The 25,330-nt window shown below is 44.2% G+C and overlaps 1 protein-coding gene across 3 annotated transcripts in view; it reads right to left on the reverse strand.

Moving 5' to 3' along the window:
* Positions 1-24,740, reverse strand: part of SYT16 (synaptotagmin 16) — a 62,232-nt gene extending 37,492 nt beyond the window's left edge. Inside the window, exons 1-5 of one of the 3 annotated variants that reach the window (XM_088057804.1) lie at positions 24,613-24,740; positions 24,098-24,202; positions 23,847-23,968; positions 11,591-11,736; positions 429-965 (exon numbers count right to left, since the gene is read on the reverse strand). In XM_088057804.1, coding sequence (XP_087913930.1) covers positions 429-894 — 466 coding nt within the window. In that variant the 5' untranslated portion in view covers positions 895-965; positions 11,591-11,736; positions 23,847-23,968; positions 24,098-24,202; positions 24,613-24,740. Of the gene's footprint in view, positions 1-428; positions 966-11,590; positions 11,737-23,846; positions 23,972-24,097; positions 24,203-24,612 lie in introns of those variants that run through there. The other 2 variants (XM_088057805.1, XM_088057807.1) reach the window with 2 other exon arrangements.
* Between the last annotated feature and the right edge of the window lie 590 nt (positions 24,741-25,330).

Here is a 25,330-nt window from a genome sequence, read left to right on the forward strand (position 1 = left end):
CAAAGCAAAGGTTTAAGGCTAAACATCCCTTTGAAGGGCCCTGCTACCAGAAACTAAACAGGGGGGAAGCCAAACACTCCTTGCTAGAGCAACGGGGCCTGATTACCTTCTGATACACAGCATTTCACCCTGGAGATCTCCAATTCTTTCCATGAGATTAGTCTCACAAACGAGGGAAGAATTGGAAAGGTCAGATTTTAATTTGGGATTTGGGGAGTTTTATTTTAGCTGTGGGAAACAGAGACAATACAGAACATAACGAGCAGATTAGCAACTAAATCAAATCAACAGCAGAAAAGAAGGGCCTGGATAAATCAGTCAGGGTGCCAGCTGCTTACCTGCACAGTGTGCAGTGCCATCAGCACTGTTTAAGGAGCCACCCAAGCTGAGGCTGTGCTCAAGACCTCCCATCCTCAAAGAGGGCTCACCTTCTTCCTCAGCGATGGGAGGAAGCCGATCAAGGGGCTGGAGGTCTTCACTTGTCCAGTAGGATCCATTGGTTGCCAAGGTCCTGCTGCTTTCAACGCACTGCTCTGGCAAGGTGCTGGTATTTTTAACTCTTTTTTGCCTCTGTGGACCCGTGTCAGAGCCGTGAGGGAGGTTTTGTGAAGCAAGATCAGGGCCTCCAATGCAACTGTCTTCTCTAGGATAGAAATAGTCCTCATCCCAAAGGTCCAGGTCTTGTTCCTCATCTGATTCCTCAGAATAATCCTCATAAACACCTCCATTATTCTCCAAGTCCTGGGTCCTCTCTTCTTCTGGCTTACGACCCACTCCACTCAAATTCAGCAGCGAGGCAGATATGGAGTCTCCTGCTTGTTGGATCGCTTCGTATATTTGAGACATCCAAGAAGAGAGTGGCTGGAGGAAATTCTGAGCAGCCTCAGAAGCCATGTTTTACACTATGCCAGTGCCTGGTGATCAGTTGTTCAGCTTTGCCAGCGTGTCACTTATAATTCAGGGAGCTACAGAATAAGCACCATAAGAAATTACTGTAAATTGCTTGTCCATCAACACCTGTCGGCACACTATCTATGATAGAACTCTATCTACGTCTAGAACTGAGAGAGGGAAATGGAAAAAGAACTACTCATTGGGAATACCACAAGAAATCCAGAAATGATGGACAAATTGCACATATTCCTGCAGAGATCTGGAAAGCTTTTATTCAATTGCTAAACCTTAGATAAAAATAAGAGCACAGAACCTTGGAACACACAAGTAACTTTTTGAAGTGCACACACTCTGGTTACAGCTGTCAACAGACCTGGGGAAAAAGGGTATAAAACAACCTGCAATCAAAAATCTCAGATAACCTCCTGGCCCCAATTTCCTTAGCATTAGCATGACCAGATGAGAAAACTGAAGGGAGGAGAATTTGGGGAGAATTATGTTTTGAAAGATGAAGATGGCAGGCCTAAAGCTTGCAGTAGCAGCCCATGGCAGACAAGCATCTCAAATGTTTTGCTCCAGAAAAGTTATGTAGAAACTCCCTCTGCCCATAGCCCAGAGCTGTTTTGCCATTCACAGAAATGAGGGGGGAAAAAGAAAAAAAAAAGCCCAACAGAGGAGGTGTAACATTATAGGTACAAAATTACTGGGAACAGAAGAAAGTTAAGAAAAACACTGGTGTCATCTTGATATGATACTTTTTCAAAATTCATCTAAACTCTAAATAAAAACATAACTTGCAGAAAGTTAGCATGCCTTTTTGCCTGATATACATCTTCCCACGTTATCACAAGACAGATATTCTTTTAGGAACTCTGAGAAGGAGAAACCTACAAGTGGGATATGGGTTTAGGAAGAAAGAATTAAATAGGTGCAGATTTTAGACTAAATGATAACTAAAATGAAGCTTCAAAGTTAATATAAATGTCTTGCTGGGTTGAGAGGTCTAAAATCAATCAAAGTATGAAAGGGTAAATACAGTGTAGCAGCAAGAAAATAAGCTCAGCAGCAACGTGTATTACCTTGTGAAATGGTCTCCAGAGAAATGTAGTGGGAATCTCAGTGTTGTGGATCTTTGAATGGAGCACAGACTAAGGAGACCCCACTTTGCTTGGTGAGCAGCTCTTCTAGACATGAGATCAGTGACTTAAGAGGACTTTAACTTTTAAAACACATGTGCCAAATAATTTTGTTCACTTTTGTTGATTTATGCTGCAGACACTTCCAACAGGTTTATTGTCAGCTTCAGCATGTGCTAAGAACTGCAGCCCTAACAAGGGCAGTAAATGAATGTGGGTTACTAAAGGCATTTTTAAAGCTATGGCTGTCACAAACCCCCTGGGCTCAGGGCACACACTGTTCCAGCATCCATCTGGCAGGCTCCAGCTCTCAGCTCAGCCCCTGGGACCCAGGGAAAGCTCCCTGCCATGCAGTAAATCTTTGGCAAGGAACAGACAGTGCCATAGCCTCGCCTCCCAGGTGAGCTGTTCCCTTCACTGACTCTCTTCTTTCCAACCCTGCCTTTGGCAAAGCCTCTCTGCTTTGTGCAACAGATTTTCTCATAGACCAAGAAGAAATTACAGGCTCCAAACAACCCATTTGCAGCATAATGTGGTAAATCTACTGGTAAATCACAGCACCAGAGAAGTCACCGGGAGGAGATGGTACTTTTAACAATGAGATTCTCCCAGGCATGGAAGGACATAAACTCTGGTGGGTAAGTGCCAGATACTGGAGACATTTTTAACCTGGTGTTTATTTACAGGCAAGAACAAAAGAATCCCTGGTTTCTGATGAAAGGAGAACTTCACAGTGCTCTCCCTCTGTTTCAGCAGCAAGATCCATGGCAGCAGTAGCCCTCAGAGGGATGCAGGTATCCAGAAGTGATGGCTAACCAATGGAGATAAAACATATGCGTGCTGAAATGAAGTGCTGGTCTGTTCTAAAAATCAACAGAACATAGCCTTGTGATATTTGCATGGGGAATAATTAGCTCCTCTTGTTATTAGATTTTGAAGCTAACACCTGACAGATCCAACAGAGCTATCCCACTTCTGGATACACCAAACTCAGGCAAACATCACAGACTCTGACTGTGACCAGGGTATCTGGTACCACAAGCATAAAGATGGAGAGAGTTCTCAAGGGCAGATTTTGCTTCAGTAAGGGAAGTAAAGCAGTGATCTGCAGCCACCTGGGAGAGATGAGCTTGGATGTGGTCACTCGATCATCTGGAGCAGCAGACAAAACTTGAACGTGAACTTTGATATACCAAGAAGTTTCCTGTAGGCTGGGGGAGAACATGACACACACACATATACACACATGCACAGCTCTGCCCAAGACTGGCACATTGGTCTGGATCCAATCCTAGGAACCCCAACAAGTGGTTTGAATTCAGTTTAGTGACAATAGAAAGACAATGATGTGTATTTCACCAAAAATTCTAAACCCCTTTGCAGTTACACCTGCAACTCACACATGAAACATGCAGCCCAATGCCTACATAATCTCTAGAGGCAAAAGCAATGTCTTTTCCAGGGTGCCTGACTCTATTTCACCTTTGCTTTGCTTTTCCCACCATCTTCTTACTAAAGACTCCACAGTCAGTGATATGCTAAACAACTGGAGTTCAGCTGAATTATAAATGGTTTATTTTTGTTCTTGCAGCAGATGGATAAAATGTGTAACAAGCTGCAGACAAGTTTAGGCGGGCAACGATTTTACAAACTCACCAGAGGATCAAAGGGGGGCTGAGCTGTGTTACAGGCTTGCTGTTTCCCAGGAGCTCTCTCCATTAATTAGGAGACACTGCTCTAACAGCGTGTTTATGATATATTTCACAACACCGCCTTTTCAACATAACGGATTTTTACTTTTGATTTCTCTAACAGTTTTGACTTGCATTAGAAGAGGGAAAAAAAAAAAAAAAACAACTAAAAGAGCTGAGAAAAGTTTAAAATGTGTGGGAAATAAAAAAAAAATCCATTTCTTTTTAAAAGTATTCATCAAACAAGAGAGAGGAAAAAAGCAGTTTAGCAAATTTACTTCAAGTTCCATCTTCTAAAACCACCCATAAGAATTTTCACACCAAATCACATGCTAAACTCAAAGTGGTTAGGGCTTTTTTTTTCCCCTCTCATGGAAAATCAGATAGCTAAAAGGATCAATGTTGAGCCTCTCACAGAAACCATCATAACCTTTACTACAATCCATATTCTCTTGTCTTGATAGGATCATTATTCCTGAGTAGCATTCCCATTGAGAGGTGCAATTACTGTATTGCTAAAAAAGTAGACTATTACCAGAATTTCAAATACAACCACAATGCAGAGGTTTGTAACATTACAATTCAATCTTTTTGATAGGTAGGTTCCTAAAAAAAGTGCCATCAGTTGTGCATTCCTTAATGTTTCCCTTATTCAAGCTGTTGCTGAGTGTAGGCACAAACTTCCTTTTCTTCAGTCACTTTTTGTGTGGCTCTTGGAAAAGTCTTCTACCAAACCCCTCCCTCAGAGGCAGAACACAGGCTGGAAATGGATCATATCCATGGGCAAGAACTTTATTTGTGTGGATGTCAAAGAAGAAGAGTGTGACTTACCCAGCATGAAGTTCTGCTCCAAGTTTAGGGGGAAAACCTAAAACAAGGCGTGAATCTAAGCTGATGCCCAGAACATCAAGGATCTGTGCAAAAGGTAAGGTTTTTGCTGTTCACAGAAGGGGGAAATAAGGAAGGCTTGGAGAGGCAAGATTTTTTGAGCTACTGAAAACTGTAATGAGTCTGATCCTCCTTTCAGGGTAGAAGCCAATTAAAATACACATTTAAAACAGCAGAGGGTAGATTAGAAATGTACTCAGATGAAGGCAGGCAGCAGCAGCACAGGGCCAAGAAATCCTCTATCCTGGTTCTGGGAACAATCTGGATTCTTTGCTCCTCTTGCAGTTGCCAGAATTGTATCTAACAAGATGCTTGCAAAGCCCTTGCGCTCTCACCAAACTTTACTATGATGAAAATGCATTTCCAGCTGAAATTGTCACAGTGCCAAGCCCAGCCTGTGCACTTGAAACTGTTCAGAGGGTTGGAGCCTCTTGCAGAAGTGTTATGAGGGAAGTTCACAGACAGTGCCCAAGGTTCACATCAGCTGTGAGCATCACTACTGACCAAACTTCCCTAAGGTAAAGACAAAACAGAAATACAGAACATCTGGTACCTTTTTGGCCTATTTTGTGCTGTAAAAATGCTATTTATGTGGTTGAATTTAACACACAGAAAAAAAGAGAAGACAGAGGCACTTTCCAAGTGATTATGTGCTCTGTGATAATAGTTTTCAGCTGGTGAATCAGAAACTCCGGGGCACTGAAGGAAAATCTAATGGTTTATGCCAATAAATTAGACACATCTCATTGGAAACATTCATGGGTTACAAATCAACACAGCAATAAACCCACTGCTGCAGAGCATTGGCCCTGCAAGCCCCAGAATGGTGAGGAGAAAACAAAGATGAGCTCAGGCAGACAGCAATGTACCCGGCTGCACGGGGCTCAGCCCACGCACAGGAAGCCTGCAGACTTATTTCTCACTCCCAAATCATCTCATGTCTTTGCAGGCAGCTCGCTAGTGATGCTGTGCCAAATTAGTTGTAAAAATTGATACCCAAATGACAAAAAGTGGTTTTGATCTGGATATTTAGCCCCATGTTGTCTCCTACATTCTTTTCATTCCTTTGTTCATGCTCTCCTTTTGTCAATAACAATGGCAAAAATTACTGATCTTCACTGCTTCAGTGGGATGGGGAGAAGAGGAAAGCGGTAGAAGAAAAAGAGGAATTATGCAAATATGACATTTATCGTTCCAAATTGTGGAGCTTTTTTTCAAAAAACCCAGGTCTCTCTATCATACAGAGTATGCGATGACAAATTCAGGCAAAAAAAAACCAAAAAAAGAGTTCCTGGAAGACCAGGATCCAAATATTTTGCTCAGAAACTCCAACAGCAATGAGGCTGAGGAGCTGAAGGTGATTTCCTATGCTGACCTCTCCATAACTCTGTTTTCACCTAGACTGTAACAACTACTGAAATCAGAGGTGTGTTCATCTCATGTAAGTCCAGGGCACCCAGAAAGGAGAGGATCTGTGAATGCACAAATAAATATTATTGCCACCAAAATGTTGATACAAAACCTGGGGGAATTTTCAGGAGAGAGAAAATGGCTACACCTCCCTGGCCATAATATTTGGTTTGGATATTAGGCAAGCCAGATCCTGACTTGGCACTGGTGTTAAATCCAGAGTCACTCCACTGAAGGCAGTCACATCCTTCAAATCAAAATAAAGCCCTTTGCATTTAAAGAGCTACTTGTCACCAGAGGCACAAAAAAAACCTTGTTCCATGCCAAATGGTTGTACAAAAAGCAGCAATGAATAACTTCATTTATTCTCCAGCCGAGGGTTACATAAAGGGCATAAAGAAATTCACAAATCATTGGAGTATTAGAAAAGTGGTGTTGGTAGTGGCAACTGTGCTCTTTCAGGCTGAAAGAGTGAGAAACATCTGTAATTACTGGATTAGGGGAATGAAAGAAGAAACCTGCAGTCAGAAATTACAGCAAGTTCTCTAATTGAGCTGCTGCCATTCACTGGCTTGCATGAAGACAGAATAGCCAAAAGGAAATCACAAATTCAAAAGGCTGGAGAAACACCGATTTACACCACCACTCCAACCCACCCACCTGGGCTGTCAAGCTGTTCCCTAGAGCAGATCCCATAGACTCCACCCCGCCTGTAATTGTGCTACCCAGTCTGCAGCAAGTGAACAAACCGGGGTCAATCAGAGCAATTACTTGCATGGAAATTAGCAGTGGGAGAGGATGTCTAGCTGCTTAACAAAATGAAGTTATTTTAGAAACATTTAGAGGAGCCACCCAGTTCCTGTTACTCCTTCCCCCACGCACACACTCCATCCTTACAGAGCCTGTGGGAATTGCTCTGTGTGGACCACCAAGAGCAAGCAGTGCAGACAGTGCTTTTTGGGAGACAAAACCACAGTGGATGATTCCTGGTGATCCATCTTTGTGTGCACACATGGCTGAGTCGGTAGCTCGCATCTCCTCTCACTTCTAAGTCAACCACCAGCCAGAGCTGCCGGGAGGCTGAGGGGTCACTGGGAAAAACAGACCCAGACTCAAAGGTTTTAAAGGAATTTGGAGCCACAGAGCTGAGCAGGCATTGTCCCTACTGACCTAGGGACTGCTCCCTCAGCTGCTCTAATCCTTCATTTAATTCAGCTTGTTGCAAACCAGGCTCTCCAACATCTAGGGCAGGCATCAGTAGCAGCAGCCACACTGTCCCGTGGCCAGCCACTCTTCCTAATGTGCCTCTATTGAAGCAGTTGAGAGAAAAAGCAATTTAGAAGAGCAGCTTCATTTGGGCACTGAGAAACATCACAAGCTTCTCTCCTTCCTGACTCTGGGAGGCCAAGGAATGTCAACTACATACCTCAGCTGGGTGATAGAAACAACCTCAGGCTCGCTCTCAATCTGCCCTTGCCGAGGACAGTGGAGCTACTGCGTACTCAGCATCAGAGTTAAAAGGACCAACCACAACTGTATTTCTTTGGAGAAGTACACCCCTGGGTTTTCCACAACTTTGGAGGAAGCCAGACTGGTGCTGTCACACTCACCCACATTTCTTACTTCTAAACATGAATTCTGCATGTGACAGTCCCACTCACGGCATGTGACGGGTCCCCAGGGTCTGCCTGGGCCCCGGGCAGCGTTGACAGTGGAAGGCAGCACTGCAAACATTCCAGCCCTGGGTGAGGGTTATAGGTGTTGATGCTTTCCTTAAAGCCTCGGCTATGAGAGATGAGTGGTTTATATAAGAACTGCATCTCCATTTGTTTATTTCAAGTGTGCAAGCTAGCCCCAGAGGCTGGAACAGTGGCTGTGCAGAACAGCTTGAGAACATGAACTGAAAGGGCTCTTGAGGCTGACAAAACAGAAGGAAAAATGGGAAAAAAAAATCTTCCTTTAAACCTCATCATATTTATGCTGTTTTCACACACCAAGAGTACATCTTTAACAAGTGTTCAAGGCAAGGCACAACTGGAATATTTTCATATAAAGCACAGTGTACTAAGCTACAGTTTCTTTCCCAGTCTCAGGTCACATCATTATGAAAAGATTACGGTGTAGAAAAAAGAAGACCCTTCACACTCTCGAGGCACAGCACTGAAGCATACAGCTGGTTACAGCTCTTTACACAAAGGTTTGTCCTGCATTGTACCTGTGTAACTCACTTCACGCCTGAACTTTTGAAGTAAAGTGCTCCCCAACATTGTAAACACCATGGGTAGGAACGTCACCACCTCCCCTTGGTCCCAAAATTCACACTACAGTCAGGGACACCAAACCATCACAGCATCAACAGGTCTCACATGACACCTCGCTGACTTCTCTCAAGCCTCTGCTCAAGGGAAGGTCCTCCTTCCTCGTGTGGAGAGATGATTCAAGGGGCAATTTCCCATAGGCACTCTCCCAGTGCCTGAAAGACCACCAATGCTGTGAAGAACATTCCAGCTGACTCTAAAGGTATGGCAGCTAATCTTTCCCTCACTAAGGAGCTCTGCATATGACCTGTATCAAGGCTCTACATCACTCTAGAAAGACCAGGACTGCTTCAAGCCACCACCTCTTCCTTCTGCACGTGCTTGGGCATGGCCAAGTAAACCTGATATGCTCTGTGCTCCCTTCCTACCAGGTATGTGGTTACCAGCTTCTTTACCTTTGCAGTTTTCTCTGAGCTCTCCCCTGCAGCGCCAAGTGCACCCTAAATACAGGCTGGCTGTGTCCAGATGAGCTCCAGCCCTCCCAGTGAAGGGACTCCTGCAGCTGAGTGAGAAGAAACCAGGGCAGCACGTCCCTGCTCAAGAGATGGACTCATCATTAAGATCAACGAACCAGTCAAGAACAGGATTCATAGAGGTCTAAAGTACCAAAAATCTGCCATCCATTTTGTCCCAGTAATTAAGAGCCTCTGTCCTGAATTCTCCTAAAAGGTTTTCAATGAAATCTTCATTTTCACAATGATTTTTTCCTTATCTTTGCCCCTCCATAGAGACACAAACTGTGTAATTAAAATTAAATCAGGAGCAAACCAGCCAGATGTATCCTAGAGCCATGTTGATGGGAACACCTATTTCATTCTGTCACTTGCCTTGTTCTGAGGTCAGGCTTTGTACAGGAAAGCAAAAACAACAACAAAAAAGAGGCTCTGACATTTTACAGTACATTTTCTAAATGTCACCCTGCATACCTGCAAAGTAGACAGATTTGCTCATGTTTCTCTACCAACTCTCTTCTTTATTGGTAGATAATTCAAAACTCACCTGGATCCAAGGACAAGAGGAGCAGCTCATGCACTGAACCCATACATCCCTTCCCAGGCCACAGCCTTCATTCACCTGTGCTACTGCATGTGGGGGTTCATCCTATAGCAGATGTCACAGCCATGCAAAATGCCTTTTCTCCTAATTAGATTGATATGTTCTAAGCACTCTTAATTCCAGATGTGGAGAATCGAAAATCCTTCCCCAGTTTGAGAGCTTAGATCTGGGAAGAGCAACCATTAGTGGGCTGCATGTTAAGGAACACCGGAGTCCTTGGAATCAGGATTTCCTTGCAACATACATAACTCAGAAGAAGAAGAAAGTTGAAAAGAGGAAAAGTGAATGCTGACTAACAAACTGCATGTTGCAAATGCTCCCCATCCTGCTCCTTCCTACCCAGCAAAGCCAGATTCCAAATTTGAAGCAAACTCTTGCTTGTCAACACTCCTCTTGGGAGAGCTCCCTTACATGCTGGAAACAGCCTTCCCTGGCTTCCCTGCCCAAGCTCAGCCTCCAGGTTTCTACATTCGCCATATGACACACTGAGGTAGCCCAGGGTTTAATATATTCCCTCATGCTGCTGTCCTTTAAAAGCATTGGCATTTCCTACACACAGATCCCATATTGACTTTACAAGTACCAAGACACCACGGTGAAATTTAAACTAAATATAGAGGTGATATTTTTAAATAACTCTCAGCTCCAACTCTCCAAGCCGATTTTATTTGAACGGAAAAAGCAGACTCCAGCTTTAAGCTTCCATTGTAATTAATGATTACAACACATTCCTCTGCCGTATCAGATTTAGCACCTCATTAATGTATGTGGTATTTTTCTTGCGTGGCACAGCTGTAGTTAAAGTTGACTTAGTGTTTCCATTATAAGCCCATGTTTTCAAAGGTTTATCACTCAGACACATGAGATTTAGTCTGAAACGAAAATTGCCATGGAGAGTGTCAGCTGGGAAGCAATTTCTTGTCCTTCAAAATCTGGAAGCACCAAAGACCAAAAAAAAAAAAAAAAAAAAGCAAGCCACTCTGTTTATTAATAATTCACATTTTAAAAAGCATTGCAAATACATGTTTACATGATAGCCTGTGACAGCTCCATAGAATGTCAACACCCACACGCTCCTGGGAGATGTGTCATCTTAAAAACTGAAATAAAAGCCATATTTTTACACCACTTGATGGGAGGCAAAGAGAAGGGGAAGAAGACTTTAAAAAAATATCGATGGAGGAAACTTATTAAAAAACCCCCATAGTCTTTGTTTAGAAACACTGAAGTTGGGACTCTCAGTCGAGAGGGGCATGAGTGGGAATCATTTCTAGTACCATTTGTACTTGCACCTTTTTGGTGCCTGTCTCTGGCTCACTAATGAATTTAGCAAGAATTAGTCCCACTGAATTCCTGCCACAGATGGCATCCAAACCTTCAGCTGGCCATGAATCCTGGAGTCTCAAAGCACGACCAGATCATGTCCTTTGCAACAGCCACACTGAAGCACAAGGCAAAATGAACAAAACAACCTTGTATGAGCTCTGTGTTTTGGGAGTGTGCTCTTCTGCCATTGGATTTAAGACTGAATCATTGAGAAGCAGACCTTTCAATTGGGAGGCTTCTGATGCCTCCTCTTGGCTGACTAGCTCAGTGATGACACACTTATGACATGCAAATTTACAAACAAATTAAGGAAGAAATTACCAAATTCACAGTCACCAACATTACCAGAACGGATGCATTTTTGATGGCTGAGAAAAATTAAAATGTTATTTTTCTAACACAGTAAAATTTCCAGTTCTTTTGACTCCAGGGCTTATGGGTTTACCCAAGACATAACATTTCCAGAGCACACAAAGGAGTGTGTAATAGCTACTACAAGGAAACCCAGACAGGCATATCCTTCATGAGCAGAAAGGCACAGTTGTTTCTCAGAAACACTCCCATTTTGCTCCTCACTGGATATGCAAAACACTCCCACAACAGACAGAGCAGGGAGTGTGCTTCTTTCCCCAGTGTTGACTTTCATTTTTCAAGACATTACTCCAGACAACAATGATAATGGGAACACCGTAGCAATTGCATATCCTTATGATCTCCTTATATCACATTTGGGAGGTTATTACCCAAAACCCTACTGTTTTCCTCACAAACAACTTGAGAAACAGCAAGTGAGCCTGTGTCTGACTTTCCAGCAATCAAAGCCTCCAGAAGACTCTGCACATCAAGGGCAGTGTAATATTGTGACACTCACCAAGGCTTTCACGGGATCTGGACTTTTCTTTGCAGTGTTTTCTTCACCTTTGTTGTTCCAGGCATGGAGCCCACCTCTCTCTTCACAGCAGAGCTTCTTGTTGATAAAGTGAAAGAGGACTGCAGGGAGGATAATGAAGGCTCCAACTGCAGACAAAAAAAAATCCAGATGCATCAGGAGTAACTAAGAACAGAAAGTCAAAAAAGGACTCATCAGCACAACCAGGAGAAACTGCCTACGGAAAGATGTGGCTCTGCTTCCCCATCCTCTCCTCAGATGAAATAGAACTGAAATCCAGCAGAATTTGGGATTGGATACAACATCCATTTAATACATTAATCTGGTCTATTAAGGATGTACACCACACAGACTTGGTTACAATTAAAGTCTTCATTTCTGTCACAGGATGAATTCCAACGCAGGAAAGACAGCAACAGATTTTAATAAACTTTTGTAGGAATGCAGAATTACACCAGCTCCAAGAGAGACACTCTCCATCTGTGCCACAACAAGTCAAGAAAAAGCAATTGGTCATTAAGGCCCCAACACTCTCTTTGCAATTTATGCATTTTCTTTAAAAAAATCAGATTACACATAATGGTACTCACCAACTTCATTTCATTTACTAAGAACCAGGTTAATGTATAGCCTATGATCCTCATTCAACTGCTACTTTACCCTTAAGTAAGAAGTATATTACCGAACTACACAATTACCATTATTTTCTGGGGTGAAAAAAAATCAGCCTCCAGCTCAGGTAATTCAGTTTAGCTCCTCGAGTGTCAGATTTGGCCACAGGTAATGAGCACATTGGTTTGGCACTAGCTGATGTCCCAGCCCTGTACATCAACATCCTTATGTCAAACTGTAAAGAAACAGTCTGATTTCAATTGATCATGTTCTGCCTGTACCACGGGTCTGCAACAAACCACAGGCGCCAGCAAAAAGCTTTTAAAGCCATTTCACCTCTCTCACACTTATCAAAATGCCAAAACAAGGGACAAACACTACATACATCACTTGAGGTGGGTGGCAAGGGCACATGTGTCAAAAACCTTCAGTGTCATCCACAAAAAAAATTGGCTTGCTATTCTGGTAATTACTTCACCAGGGAGGGGTGAAGTTCAGCTGCTCAATTCAAGTCAGACCCCATAAAAATGAAACATCAGCAGCATCACTGGCACACCAGGGGTGCCTGTGATTACAAAGCTGCAGCTCACAGATGAGATGAGCAGGATGAAAAGATGTAAACAGAGCCAGCCCTGCCTGTGGAACATCCAACAGGGAATTTATAAGACTTGACTCAGCAAAAGACTTGGGCTAGAAGAGCTACACTGTGCCCAGTTACAGCCTTGACAGAGCACCATATGACTGCTACCAAGGGGATTTAGAAACTTAAATTAACACAAGCCAGCATGTCTCAGCTGGAAACAAAAATCACCAATGCAAAGGAGCAGCCCACATGCAAAACAAACGAGTGGTTGGGGCTGAACCCAGAGGAACATGTGCTACACAAACTCTGGAGGTGGCTCTGACCTTCCTCATCCCAGCCTGAGGAAGGAACAGAAATATGCACTGAATCACAGAAGCTTAAATAACAAGGTGAAGTCTACACTTTCATTGCTCTATTCTACATGGGCACAGACAATTCCCAGAGTCACAGAATGGTTTGGGATGGAAGGCACTTTAAAGATGATCTAGTTCCAATCCTTCTGATATGGACAGGGACACAGTCCCCTAGGATGCTCAGAGCCCCATCCAACCTGTCCTTGAGCCTGCCAGCACTGCAATAAGGTGCCATAACTTCCTGAGATAATTTGGCCAGCACATCTCAGACCCATTTTCCCCTCACACCTCAACCCAGGGAGCAGGGCTGGGGATGTGAGAGTGGCTGAGTGAGACATCGACTCTGGCTATTTTCAGCTGCTGAAGTCATTAAATGGCTGCTAGAGCCAAGGATAAATCAAAGGGGATGAGTATAAATCAAAGTAGCCATAACCCCAGAATATACATGAAAGCCTGGCTGCATCCCATCATGGACTTGCCCTGTTCTTGAGCACAGAATAAGCAGGAAAAAGGATAATGCTCTACCTTATATATAAAATACACAGGATCACCACATCTTGGCATACAAGAGGATGGGTGCAGCAAGGACACCACTTGTTACCTTTTATTTTATTTCATAAAAATCTCAGTGAGCCCAAGGAGACACCAGGGTTTCACCTTCTCAGACAGGGCACGAGCAAGCCACTAGTATTTTTACATATAAATTATTCAACACATGCTCTGAAATGCTACACAACCCCCAGCTAGAGAAGTTCTCCTTTTGCTCAACAGACCTTCAAATACCTTGCAAAATCCCAGAAGAAAAAGCAGATCTTTGACTAGACTGGCACCCTGAAGGAAAGCTTGGAGACAAATGATCACCTGCTATGTATTTTCTCTAAAGTAACTCAGACTGGCAGAACAGTGTTATTGCCCACCTAGCTCTTGTTTCCTGGTCAGATACAGAAGAACAAGAAAGCAGTAGCTCAGTGACATAAGGCTTGGGACAACTCTTCCAGCTTCCTCTACTCCTTGGGGCAAAAATATAAAAGGCACCATCTATCAGAGCTCACCAAAGGTCCAGCATCAACTTCCAGGAGAAGTTTTCAAAGCCAAGTACTAAAAGCTGTCCACACAGAGGCAGAGTTTTTGGGAGCACAGGCGAGAAGGGACGGCACAGACCCTTCCTGCATGGAAAAGACCATCAGCCAGCTGCCACCAAGGCCTCAGATCCCTCACCTCCCCTCACTGTGGGCACCGAGCCACTCTCCTATGTCTCCTAAAGACAGTCTGCCCAAATGCAGGGAGGTGACTGGGACTTCTGCAGCACAAGGTAACACAACCCATGCATCCTGTCCCGTGGCTTTACACACAAGTTTCCTCTTTTCTCAACCACAATATTTGTGCCAGACACCAGAAGTTTGTGCCACAATGTCTCTGAGGGAGGGCTGAGTTTTCACCTGAGCACTGCCTCACACGCTGCACCCAGCTCCAGCTGGAAGCTCAAAATCCTCTGGAGGGGGCCTGCTGGCAATTTCCTTCTCCATCATCGAGAGGAAAGCATGCTGCACCTGCATGCAGTCCTGCTCACACCTTCCAGCTCTCCTCCCAGCCCCAAGCTGAAGGGCTTTCTCTGCAGATTTGAAACTCCAAACTAAGGCTGTGCCTGGGAAATGGCAGTAAAACTGATTTGGAGCAGAGCTCTGTTCTGGCTCGTGGTGGCTTTCTGGGCCTGAGAGGTGCTGAGGAGGAAAAGTAGCAGAAACACACACTTATCCCTTGTGCTGCAGCATTGCTGGAATGTGTCAGCTTTCACACAGATGAAATGTCCATCCTCACACCAATGGGTGACAGACTGTGCCTGGAGTGAGAAAATGCAGCACAGTAAGGCATTCAACTCTTGGTCCAAACCCTGGGAGGTGCTGACCACCACATGCTTTGGGACATAACCATTCAGCCAGGATCCTCCCCTATCTACCCAGTTTTAAGCCAAGAAATGAATAAAGAAATAAAGCCATAGACACCTTTGTGCAGTCTGCTGCTCTGGTTGGGAGCACAAGGCAAAAAATGGTGTTTGTGCTCCTGGCAGGCTGAGGCCACACAGCTGCTCACACTCCTTGCCCACCACCCAAGAACAAACCAGAGGTGCAGTGTGAAGGGCCCCGAGGTGGAAAAGAGATCAGAAATGGAACTGAGGTCAACAGAAGAAATCTGAGAGAGTACATAGGGAGCACAAGGCATTATAATGCTATTCCTGCTCCAGCCTCTCCTCAAAGCCACATTCACTCTACGAGATGACTTCAGGGAAGAGTCTGTCCAGAAGAACAAGAGAGAAGTGTTGGCCACAGTGTTACATGCATTGGATCCAGCTGGGTTTTGGGTTTGTAGCTGGTTTCACAGCAATGCTGCTGCCAGACCTGGCCTCCCCTGATGCACCAGGGCCAAGGGATGAACAAATGAAGCTCCATAGTGGATTCAGTTGGAGAGTCTGCAGCTAGCAAGATCTTAATCCATTCTGCTGTGCAAGGGTTAAATTCTGCATAAAATACAATTCCAGACAATAGTTCCTTAATTTCATTTGATACCAAACTTCCTGAAAAAGGAATGTTTACTGGTGCTTTTTAATTATGAAAAAAAAAAAAAAAAGAAACCATAAATTGTCTGTTTTGCTGTCTGTGCTAATTACATTTCATTATATATTTGGAGTAAGCTATGATTTTCCTGCTGGTTCCCATGACATTTTTCATTATCAGCCACTAATTGTCTAGCATGCACACTGCATTGTGAACCAAGTAGGCTGGTGTGTGGGCAGAAGTTCCAGCAAAAGCTGCAAGGCAGTACAAGTGTACATTATTATTATTACTATTATGATGTATTAGAGAGTTTCCACCTACTTGCATATCTACATATCCTCATCCCTATCAGCAGTGTCACAGCTCAGCAAAGCCCAGGAGCCCATCCCAGTGCTTGGCAAGGCCCAGCAGACAGGGAAGGGAAGTGATGTGGGATGGAATGATGGCAGCAGCCCCACTGCAAGGACAAGTTCCCTGCTGGGTGCAATGGAAACACCAAGCAGCTTTCTCAGTCACCTCCTCTACTCTGTGCCCAAAGCACGTGGGTATCAGAATCTTGTCACTTTGCCCACTCACAAGCTGAGGCCAAGGTTATCAAGGAAAGCAGTGCCATATGTGGATTCCCAAAGGAATAGGATAGCTAATTGGATCTTTCTGAGACAGCAGGACAGAAGAAAAAGGTAAAGGGTTTTCAGAAGCCATGGCTAACACTGTATCCATTATAGAAAAATCTCCAACAAATCCTCATCTGTGCAAACTCAGAAAGTGCCACAAATGGTGAAGCAACTCCTTGCATGCAGCATTTAATAAACTCAGACTGAGGAAAGCTGTAGGTGCCAATTCTTCACACAGCAAACTGCAAGAATATGACCACTGCTCGTCCTTATCAGCCTTGGACAGGTGGCAATTCTATTCATGTGCACCACACACACAATACACAAACACTTCAGAAATAAATGTGTGTTTTCACAGGATTGCAGCTCTCTCCTGATATCTGTTTCAAAGGAGACAAAGCCCGACCCTTTCCAACAGCACTGTGAGGGAACAGTTGTATAACTCCCCCTCTTCTCCTCAAGGTGATCCACAAATACATTATCAGAAACGCAATCAGACCACATTTGGTGCTGTAGCAGGAGTGAAATTCCCATCCAAGGCAGGAGGACTTGCCCTGCATAGAGGCTGGGCTTCTCATACTTTATTTTTATGTGCTGATTTACAGATAGCAAAAATGAGGAGGTTCTCCAGTCCTTTTATATAAGGAATATAAAAAAAACTGAAAGGCACTTATGGCCTGACTATACCTCTATTTATTCTGACTGCCAATTTTGTCTGATCAAAGGGTGGAGGAATGTTCCCGCTTGTAGCTCCTACTGATGTATTTGCAGGTCATCTTCAAAGATAAAGCTGCCCTTATGGCCTCTGGCATAGGTATGCAATTTCAGAGGTCTCAAAGACAGTAAATCAACTTCATTTCCCTCTCTTCTGCCACCCACAGAGCCACCCAAACACCTTGCAGGCTTCAATGCATTTATCCCCCCAGCAGGTCTCTGAAGCAGGAAAACACTAGCACAACTGCCCCACAGAACAGGAGCCATGGCACAGGCACAACCCCAAAAGGTGGAAGAGGGACCCAAAAGAACAATCTAGAAAAGTTACATCCACCTACATAGGCATTTCAGTGCTTAGAATTAACTCACAATTCAGCCCAAAGCTGAGGCTTCATCTACAGATGGCATCATAGTGACAGTCACAGGACTTCAGGCATCTCTCCTCAGTCACACTGGGTCACACAAAAGCCACAGAATTGGCCTTTTTTCCCCAAAACTGGGGAACTGCATCCTCTGATTCTCTAAAGGATGCAATCCAGTAGAGGTGCTCAAAACCCTCAGGCCACACTGAACTGAAGGCACAACAGGAGACACAGAGGCAGTGGTATTTAACAAGTGCTCTCCCACTAGAAATGGGAGGACTGAGATAAATTCTCCCTTAAACCCAGGTTTTCCTTTTCCCAGTACCATGTCTAAGGTGCAGGACTAGAGGAGGGCAGCCTCTACCCTTCGGGCTCAGCTTGGCTCACCATGCAGCCTGTATTGGGGCCAGAAGTAGTAGCAGATTTGATTTTTCTCAGCCTGATCATAAAACTGAGAACACAGGGCTCTGTGAAATATTCTGCCTTCAACAAAAGGCACTTTTCAACTAGAAAATATGAAGTATTAGTTTTGCTGGATGTGCTTCAAACAAGTGTGAAGAGCTAGTTTTAAGTCCACAGCCTCTGCAAACAATGACACCTGAAGTTCTGCACCCAGAAGAGTCCTGGCTCTCTCCTCACTCCTCCATCTGTAAACAAACACACCACAAACACAGATGGAAGCAGAAATGGGAACAGAAATGTGTCCTGATGGACAGGGAGAATTCACAGTGTCTGGTGGAGGCCACTCACAAGGGTGATCCAGAGGTTCATCATCAGTTTTAGTAACAACCACAAAAATGGCTCCAGTTCAGCACAGTATTCAAAATTCTTTGGAGTTAACAGGGCCAGGGAGATGGAGAGTTTGAGCAGCACAGAACTTGAATTGTCATTCATGAGCTGAAAGCTGGTCCCCTCCATGTCAGGGCTGGACAGATTTGATGGGGACAGCACGAGGAACCTCACACTCATCCAGGCCTTGGTCCTCCTGGCCCAGGGTCCCTGCCAAGATTGTTCCCAGGGCTTGGCACACAGCTGAGGTAACCAAAGTGAAGCCTGCAGCCTCCCAACTGTTCATCTCAGTTCTTCTCCAACCAGTGAAGAAAAATTAGAACCAGGTAGAAAATTACTTTCCTAGCCCACAGTCTACCCTCACACTCAAGAGTTTGCTCTGCCTTGTCTTTTCCATCTTGATATTCACTCTAACCTCTGAGCAATGCCAAAATTCTCAGTTTTGCACTCTGGAACTATTTTCCATTGTAAAACCAGCTATTACACAAAGCAGTGAGCTACCTTGGAGGTTGAAGCTTTCACCTAAGATGTAGCAAACTAGAAGATGGCTGTAGTGATAATGATAAATATAACTTGAATTAGAACAAATGAAAGAATCTACTCCCTAAAAGCCAATCTCCTGTTGCTTAGGGCTCTCATGATAGAGATGAGAGCTGTACTCAAATGCAGATCAATCAAACAGCACAGAGATCTCAACTTGCCCCTTCCAGATATCCTTTGACTTTCCAGCCTCTGGAAAAACTAACACAGTAGCAAGGGACATCTGTTTTTTCTCACAGACTGCTCAGAGGAGGATTCCATCCTGAAAGAGGCCACAACTTGGGTCTAGGAAAGTTTTTTAAAGACGGTGCACTTTGCAGAAAATTTTACAATTTAAACACAATTTAATTGTCCAACAAGAGCATCTTTTCCCAGAAGGTTCTCAGCGTGCTCTCCCCGTAGTAGATGTGTCTTTGATTGTGTCCCAGGTTTGTTTCCAGTCATGGTACAACACAGAGATCATAATGTGATACCTTTTGTTATAGCTGACACCAACACTGCCTTTCTGGTAGAAAGGGAAGACTAGGGCTGTCAGTCTGCCACCTTTCCTGAACACTGAAGTCACGCTTTTTTTTTTTTCCTTTTCTTAAAGACAACTTCTTTGTTGCCATGGCATCACTAATGCAGTATTTTGAGACAAGGAAAGAAGATAACTGTGCAGCATCACAGTGACACATCTATCAGCTGCCATCCTCTCAAAAATGATAAATAAATAAGGATGCCAATGCAGACTTTTAAAGGTTCCTCCACCCTTTCAATTTTTTCCCTCTCACATACAAGTCACTGTCTATAAAGTTCATGCCTTGGTTTTATTATAGAGAAGGTCAGAATTTCTCGCACAGCAAGCAGTGTCTAGAGTTATTTTTCAATTCCTTCTCTTCTCCCTACGCTACATGACACCAGCTGAGATCCACACTCAAAGAGAACAGCACCTGCATGTTTAGAAAATGCCAGCCTGGCTCCCCATGTTAAACCATGCAGTGACTCTTTGCAAGTCTTGCTTGTACAGTGATTTCTCCCTGAACTAACAGGGTATCCACTGCTGAGAACAACTCACATTCATCTCAACAGTGAGAGAAACAAAAAGGGGCACTCTGATGGTGTCTCCTTAATAACCACCTTCAGCTCCCTGTGACCATGTTATCCTTGCAGCCTTGGAGTCTTTCCTATCACTACCAGGTAGGCAGTGATAAAACAGAAACCTTTTCTAACTTAGTAAATTAAGGCCTGACACTCAGCACAATGGCATTCCCCTCTTTGGCTTGTTAGGACATTGAATCAGGTCCCTTCCAAAATTTCAGAGATGGCTGTGTCCACCACTGGCACAATTCTGCTGTGTCAGTAAATCCAGGGAGCAGTGACAGTGAGAGATGCTCCTGTCCCCATGCACTCCCTGATTTGGGATCCAACGAGAGATGCAGTGACTCTCTGCACGTGCCACAGCCACAGCAGTGACATGATGAGATTTTCACCTCCTGGGTGATACAAAAGGAGAAATAATGGAATGGAAACTTTTATAAGCTGAATTTACCAGGGCTTCTGTAACAGAGAAAGAAGCAGAGAGCAACAAGCAAAGCAGTGACAAAAGGTCAAACTGGAAGGACCTGTTATGAGTCAAGAATTAAACAGTGAGCACAGAGTCCTCTAGAGAATAAAAACAAGTATTTTACATTTGGGAGAGAGAGGAAATGGGAGGAGAGAGGGCAGAAAGGAGGATCTCAGTTGCTGTTTCACTTATTTGGGGGGATAAAAAAGAATAAGCTGTCTCCACTCACAACTGAAGTGCTCTCACCTCTTCGAAGAGGAATCTAATTAGGACCTTTATGCTCTCTTGTACTTATTTTTCTCATCCACAAAACCTTGCTCTTAGTTTCACCAATTTGACCCAAGGCACAATGACTCATCACAGCAAAAGGCTGGACAGCAGCTTTGGGGTTTTTTTCAAAGACCTAAATAAACCCTACTCCATCAATTGACCAAGGACGACGCCACAGTAAACCTCTCACTGAAGGCTGTGCGTTGCCTTGGCAACCTGTCTGATCTCCATTGCTCCAGGGACTGGAAATGTGCTGCCAACAGGAGATTTTAGCTAATCAAACCAAATCTCTTAATATTTAGACGATTTCCCATCTGTGGAGAGCGGGCCACGTGCCAGTGAAAGCAGGGCACCCTCTGAACACAGCGCTGGCTCCTCCCTGACCTGTTATTTGTTGGATCCTTGTAGGCCACAGACGTCTCCTGGCAGCTATCAAAGGAGAAGAAGGGTGGCAAGGGACCACAACCTCACAGCTGCACTCAGCACATCCTGGCAGGATGCAGGGCCCTCACAATATCCATGCCTTAACTTCTGACCTTTGGAATTAAAATAAAGTTTCCAATATTGGCATCGCACACCCCTTGGGTGCTACTTGCTTTGAGCCTTCTGAAGCTGCTCTGTCCCTTTTTCAGCTCCCATCAAATACATCCAGGCACCAGCAGTGGCAAACTGCTGACCAAATTGAAAAAGTGAGACAAGCATGTGCCTCTTGACCTTCCTTGATCAGGGACTGCCATCAAACTGCAGCACAGAACACCTACTTTTTTTCTAAAACTTCTAATTGGCAGTGATAAAGGGGCAGCTTTGGTGGATAATTTTGTCTTGAAGGCATGACCAGCCATTGATTTTTATTTTTTTTTTAAAGGAGCAGCCAGACCAACCTTTATATAGTTCCACTAAAGGTTCCTGGCCCTTGCATTTAAGCCCAGACACAAATCCAGACAATCAGTCTGACATTTAGCAAACCAAGGGGACACGAAAAGAGTCATGAGCAGCAGTGGGGGAGGGAGGAGTGTTCTACAGTCCTGCTGCTGAGACAAGAAATTCTGTGTGCTGGTGATGAGATCCACATCCATGAACAACCACCAGTTTCCATCTAACAACCACCAGAGCTACATCACCAAAGACAGCCCTGACTGTGACCTTTCCATGCAATTGCCAAAAGAAATCAGGGTGTTTGAGAGCAGACTTAGCTCTGGCATTCAGGTTCTCCTCTCCTTCCTGGATCATTCTTTACAGCATCTCAGAGGACACTAATCCACAGCTCTCCGAACCCAAGAGGCACAGATCCTGCATGGAGTTTCATTCCACACAGGTTATTTGCTGCCAGGTTAACTTCTGGTATTGCTACAGCTGGCATGAGGGATCCTCAGATGGTTTTTGACCTGGTACAGAGGATGTCTGCACTGGAGAAGCTGCTCCACCACAGCTTCCTGGCACCTGAGCTAGAACCAGCCTCAGGCTCCTGCTCTTGATCAACAGGATGGAGGAATTGTTGGCATTTAACAGGGAGGCCTGAAGCAGAAGGCTGCTGCTCATAAAGCAGGGTGGGATTTCAAAGAGAAAGAGTATTGTGGAAGACTTCTAGGCCTCTGGTATCAACCAAGTGACCTGACACCCTGAGAAAATATGTTCTACCAATAACAAAAGCCATTAAAACAAATGCTTGTGAGGGGAAAAAAATAGTCACCAGTTTCTAGAGTCATATATTTAATTGAGTGAAGAGTTGAGCAATTACTGCCACCTTCTACCATGGTCCTGGGAATATTTCTCTCTCCACATAGGTATAAACCTATTAACCAGTTTCTAGGGCTGCATGGAGAAAGGAAGGAACTGAAGTCATTGCTCAGCTAACCCAGGGTTCTGTGACAAAAGAGAGGCAATGAAATGCTGCAGGCATAAGAAAGAGGGAAGCAGAGCTAATTTTAAATGGCCAGGAGAAGCAGCTCATTCCCTATGAGTGCCTTCCCAGTTTATTCTTTCCTACATCACACCTTCTTCTGGTCCAGGCACTCCTCAGTTTTACTGAACCTGAGTTCAGCCTAAGACTGAAAAGCTCAGCCAAACTGAATGAAAGATAAACCCTGACACTTATGCCTGAAGTATCTGTCTCTACAGGCCATGGAAAACCAGAAGAGTGGTCACTGACTTAATGGGGAGCAGGAATAATCTCAGAGAAAACAGCTGTTGCAAGTCACTCTCCATAATTCCCTTGTAAAAACAACATGCAGGGCAGGAGCCCAGCACTTCAAAACCTGGGAGAAGGGTCTTCTCCAGATGGAATGGTCTTCTCCAGATGCAGCAGCCACAAAGTTGTTTCAGAGGATTCACTGTCATTAAGAGGTTCCAAAGCATCTACCCAGAGTTTCTTTCAAGCAAAAGCTGTGATGTCCAGCTGTTCTCAGAGACAAATGGAGAGCTGTGCCACTTCAGAGCCAGGAGGAGGGAAGGGGGGAGGCAGACAGAGGCAACTGTTAGCCAGGACAGATGCAGTGGAGATGGACTAAAATAGATTCTGTTCACTTCAAGGGCTTCTGCAGCACCAATGTTCCTGCCCAGCCCACGTGGTCAAACATCCACACACACACTCTGCAGAACACTTGACATAAAGGTGCACAAGAACAAAGTGCAGCCTGTTCCTGGGATATTTTCAGATGCACTGAGCCAAGCTATGGACTCTATTTACTATTTTATTGGGATCCCTTCAGCTGTTTTCTTCCACAGCCATCATGCTACATTAAGTTCCTGTTTTTCTTTGAACCTGTCTCAGTCACAAACACCTGCAAGCAGCCATGGCTTCCCTTGCACAGCAATCATACGTGCCCTCTGCTTAACAGGAATGCAAATACTTTGCACTTTTGTTACTCATTATGGATCTAGAATTACAGTCTACTACTGCCTTAAAATAAAATCTGGAATGACAGCAGGAAACAGAACAATGTCAAAGCAGAAAACAGAAGAAAAGGCTTACTCCTATTTAATTCCTTGCAATTTCCAAGATCTTTGTATTTCAAGAAAACCAAAGCAGCATGGAAATCCAAAGTTAGAAGTGAGGGTAACATAGGATTTTCTTTTCAAATTGTAATTGTCTCCAAAGTAACAAACTAGGAAAGCAATCTTCTCAGCAAGAAATAGCCCCAAAGCATTCCAAACACGAGACTTACCTAATCACACTTACATAAAGCAGCAAGATGAGTCAAACCAGAAATGGAATTTCCCAAGAAAGCTTTGAAATGTGTTGTTTATGAGAAAAGTGTTCTTCCTGGGACAGTCTGCTAAATCTTTAGAATCTGTAGTACTCACATGAGCTGGGCAAAGCAGAAGAGAATCACAGTCCTGAGTTTGAGAAACGGGAGTGGTGCTGGTGTTCTTGCCCTTTTCTCTGCATGTGCTTGTTGATTTAACACCCCAAGGAAGAAGGGAGGCTGCTGGTTGGTAAACATGTGACAGCCACCGAAGGAATGTGAACCAGGGGAAAGGAGATAAAGCAGGCTATGCCACTTCCTAAAGGGGTTATTTAAATACTACTGCCCCACCTTTCCCACTGCTCTCACCTTATGAGCGCTAGGTCTTTATGCATACAATTATCTTGCTGACAAATTTGCCCAGTAAAAAAAATTGTCATTCATGTATCAGGAAATTGGAAGTGATTTTCTCTCCTGTACAGAGATATCATTCATTACTTGGCTTAAATTCACAGCCTGGTAATAAGTATTTTGGATCCACTTTGGAAATGTACCTTTCCCATCCTGGATTCCCAGAGATTTGCAGTAAAAGGGTAAAGTAAGGATCATTCAGTCTAAAACAGAAGGAGCAGCCTGCCTGCCCCTTGCACTTGCCATGCCCAGCCAGTCATTACTTCCCTGAACTCTGCTCACCCTGGGGCCAGACCCTGCTCCATCTCTGGGGGATCCCAGGCTGGAAGGGCAAAGCTGGGCCAGCAGCTCTGTGCTTCCCAGTGGGTTTTTACACACAAGTAAAATCTGGTTTTAGAGCAAAAGGTGTAAGCACAGCACTGATCCCAGTGCAACCTTAATTTTAAGGAAGGCTCTGTGTAAGCCTCGCATACCATGGGGGCACAATCTCTCTTCACTCTCCACACAGCTGCTACTTTGAATGTGTATTTTGGATGTAGTTTTGAATCCCTGTATGAGAAGGGTCATTCCCCCAACATTCAGGGCAAATCTTTCCTCAGTCCCTGTCTGTAGTGAAACTGAAGCTCTTCCCAACAATTCATTTATTCGTGTAAAAATTTTTTTTCCAGCTTCTAGAATACCTGATGTTCCTCAAGAAAGAGCATAGAAAAGCTATAAAATAAAACAAAGCCACACATCTGAATTAATCTCCTCACAATGCTCAAAACATGAGAAAGGGTAGGAAAAGTGGAGAGAAATTGGGGGGAAGGAAGGGAGTACACTGATGTGGCTGCTCACAACCCAAAGGCCTTCTGGCCCCGAAGCCTGCAGCAATTTGTAAGCTGGCTCTAATCTGCTCTCAGCAGTATCTTGCCTTTCTAAGGCAAGCTGCTCCCTGAGGCAATTTTCTGCAGGTGTTCCTAATGCAACTCTTTGTTCACCCCCCCAGAAAAAACAGAAAAGAAAAGGTGTTCTGATGATCTTGTTCCTAAAAGCTGCTGCCTGGCAGATCCCCCAAGAGCAGTCCAGACTGGCATCTTCAAAATAAAAGCTACTTAGGAAGAGCTCAAGAGGAGCAAGAAAAGTCCTTACAGGCCAGACCTCAATCCCCTGTACTGCAGGAGTCTGGCCATGGCAGAATCCCAATGGATC

This window comes from Pseudopodoces humilis, chromosome 7 (assembly GCF_049639895.1).
Source record: "Pseudopodoces humilis isolate 2021_Gansu_Grassland_sample_001 chromosome 7, ASM4963989v1, whole genome shotgun sequence".
NCBI classification, from domain to species: Eukaryota; Metazoa; Chordata; class Aves; order Passeriformes; family Paridae; genus Pseudopodoces; species Pseudopodoces humilis.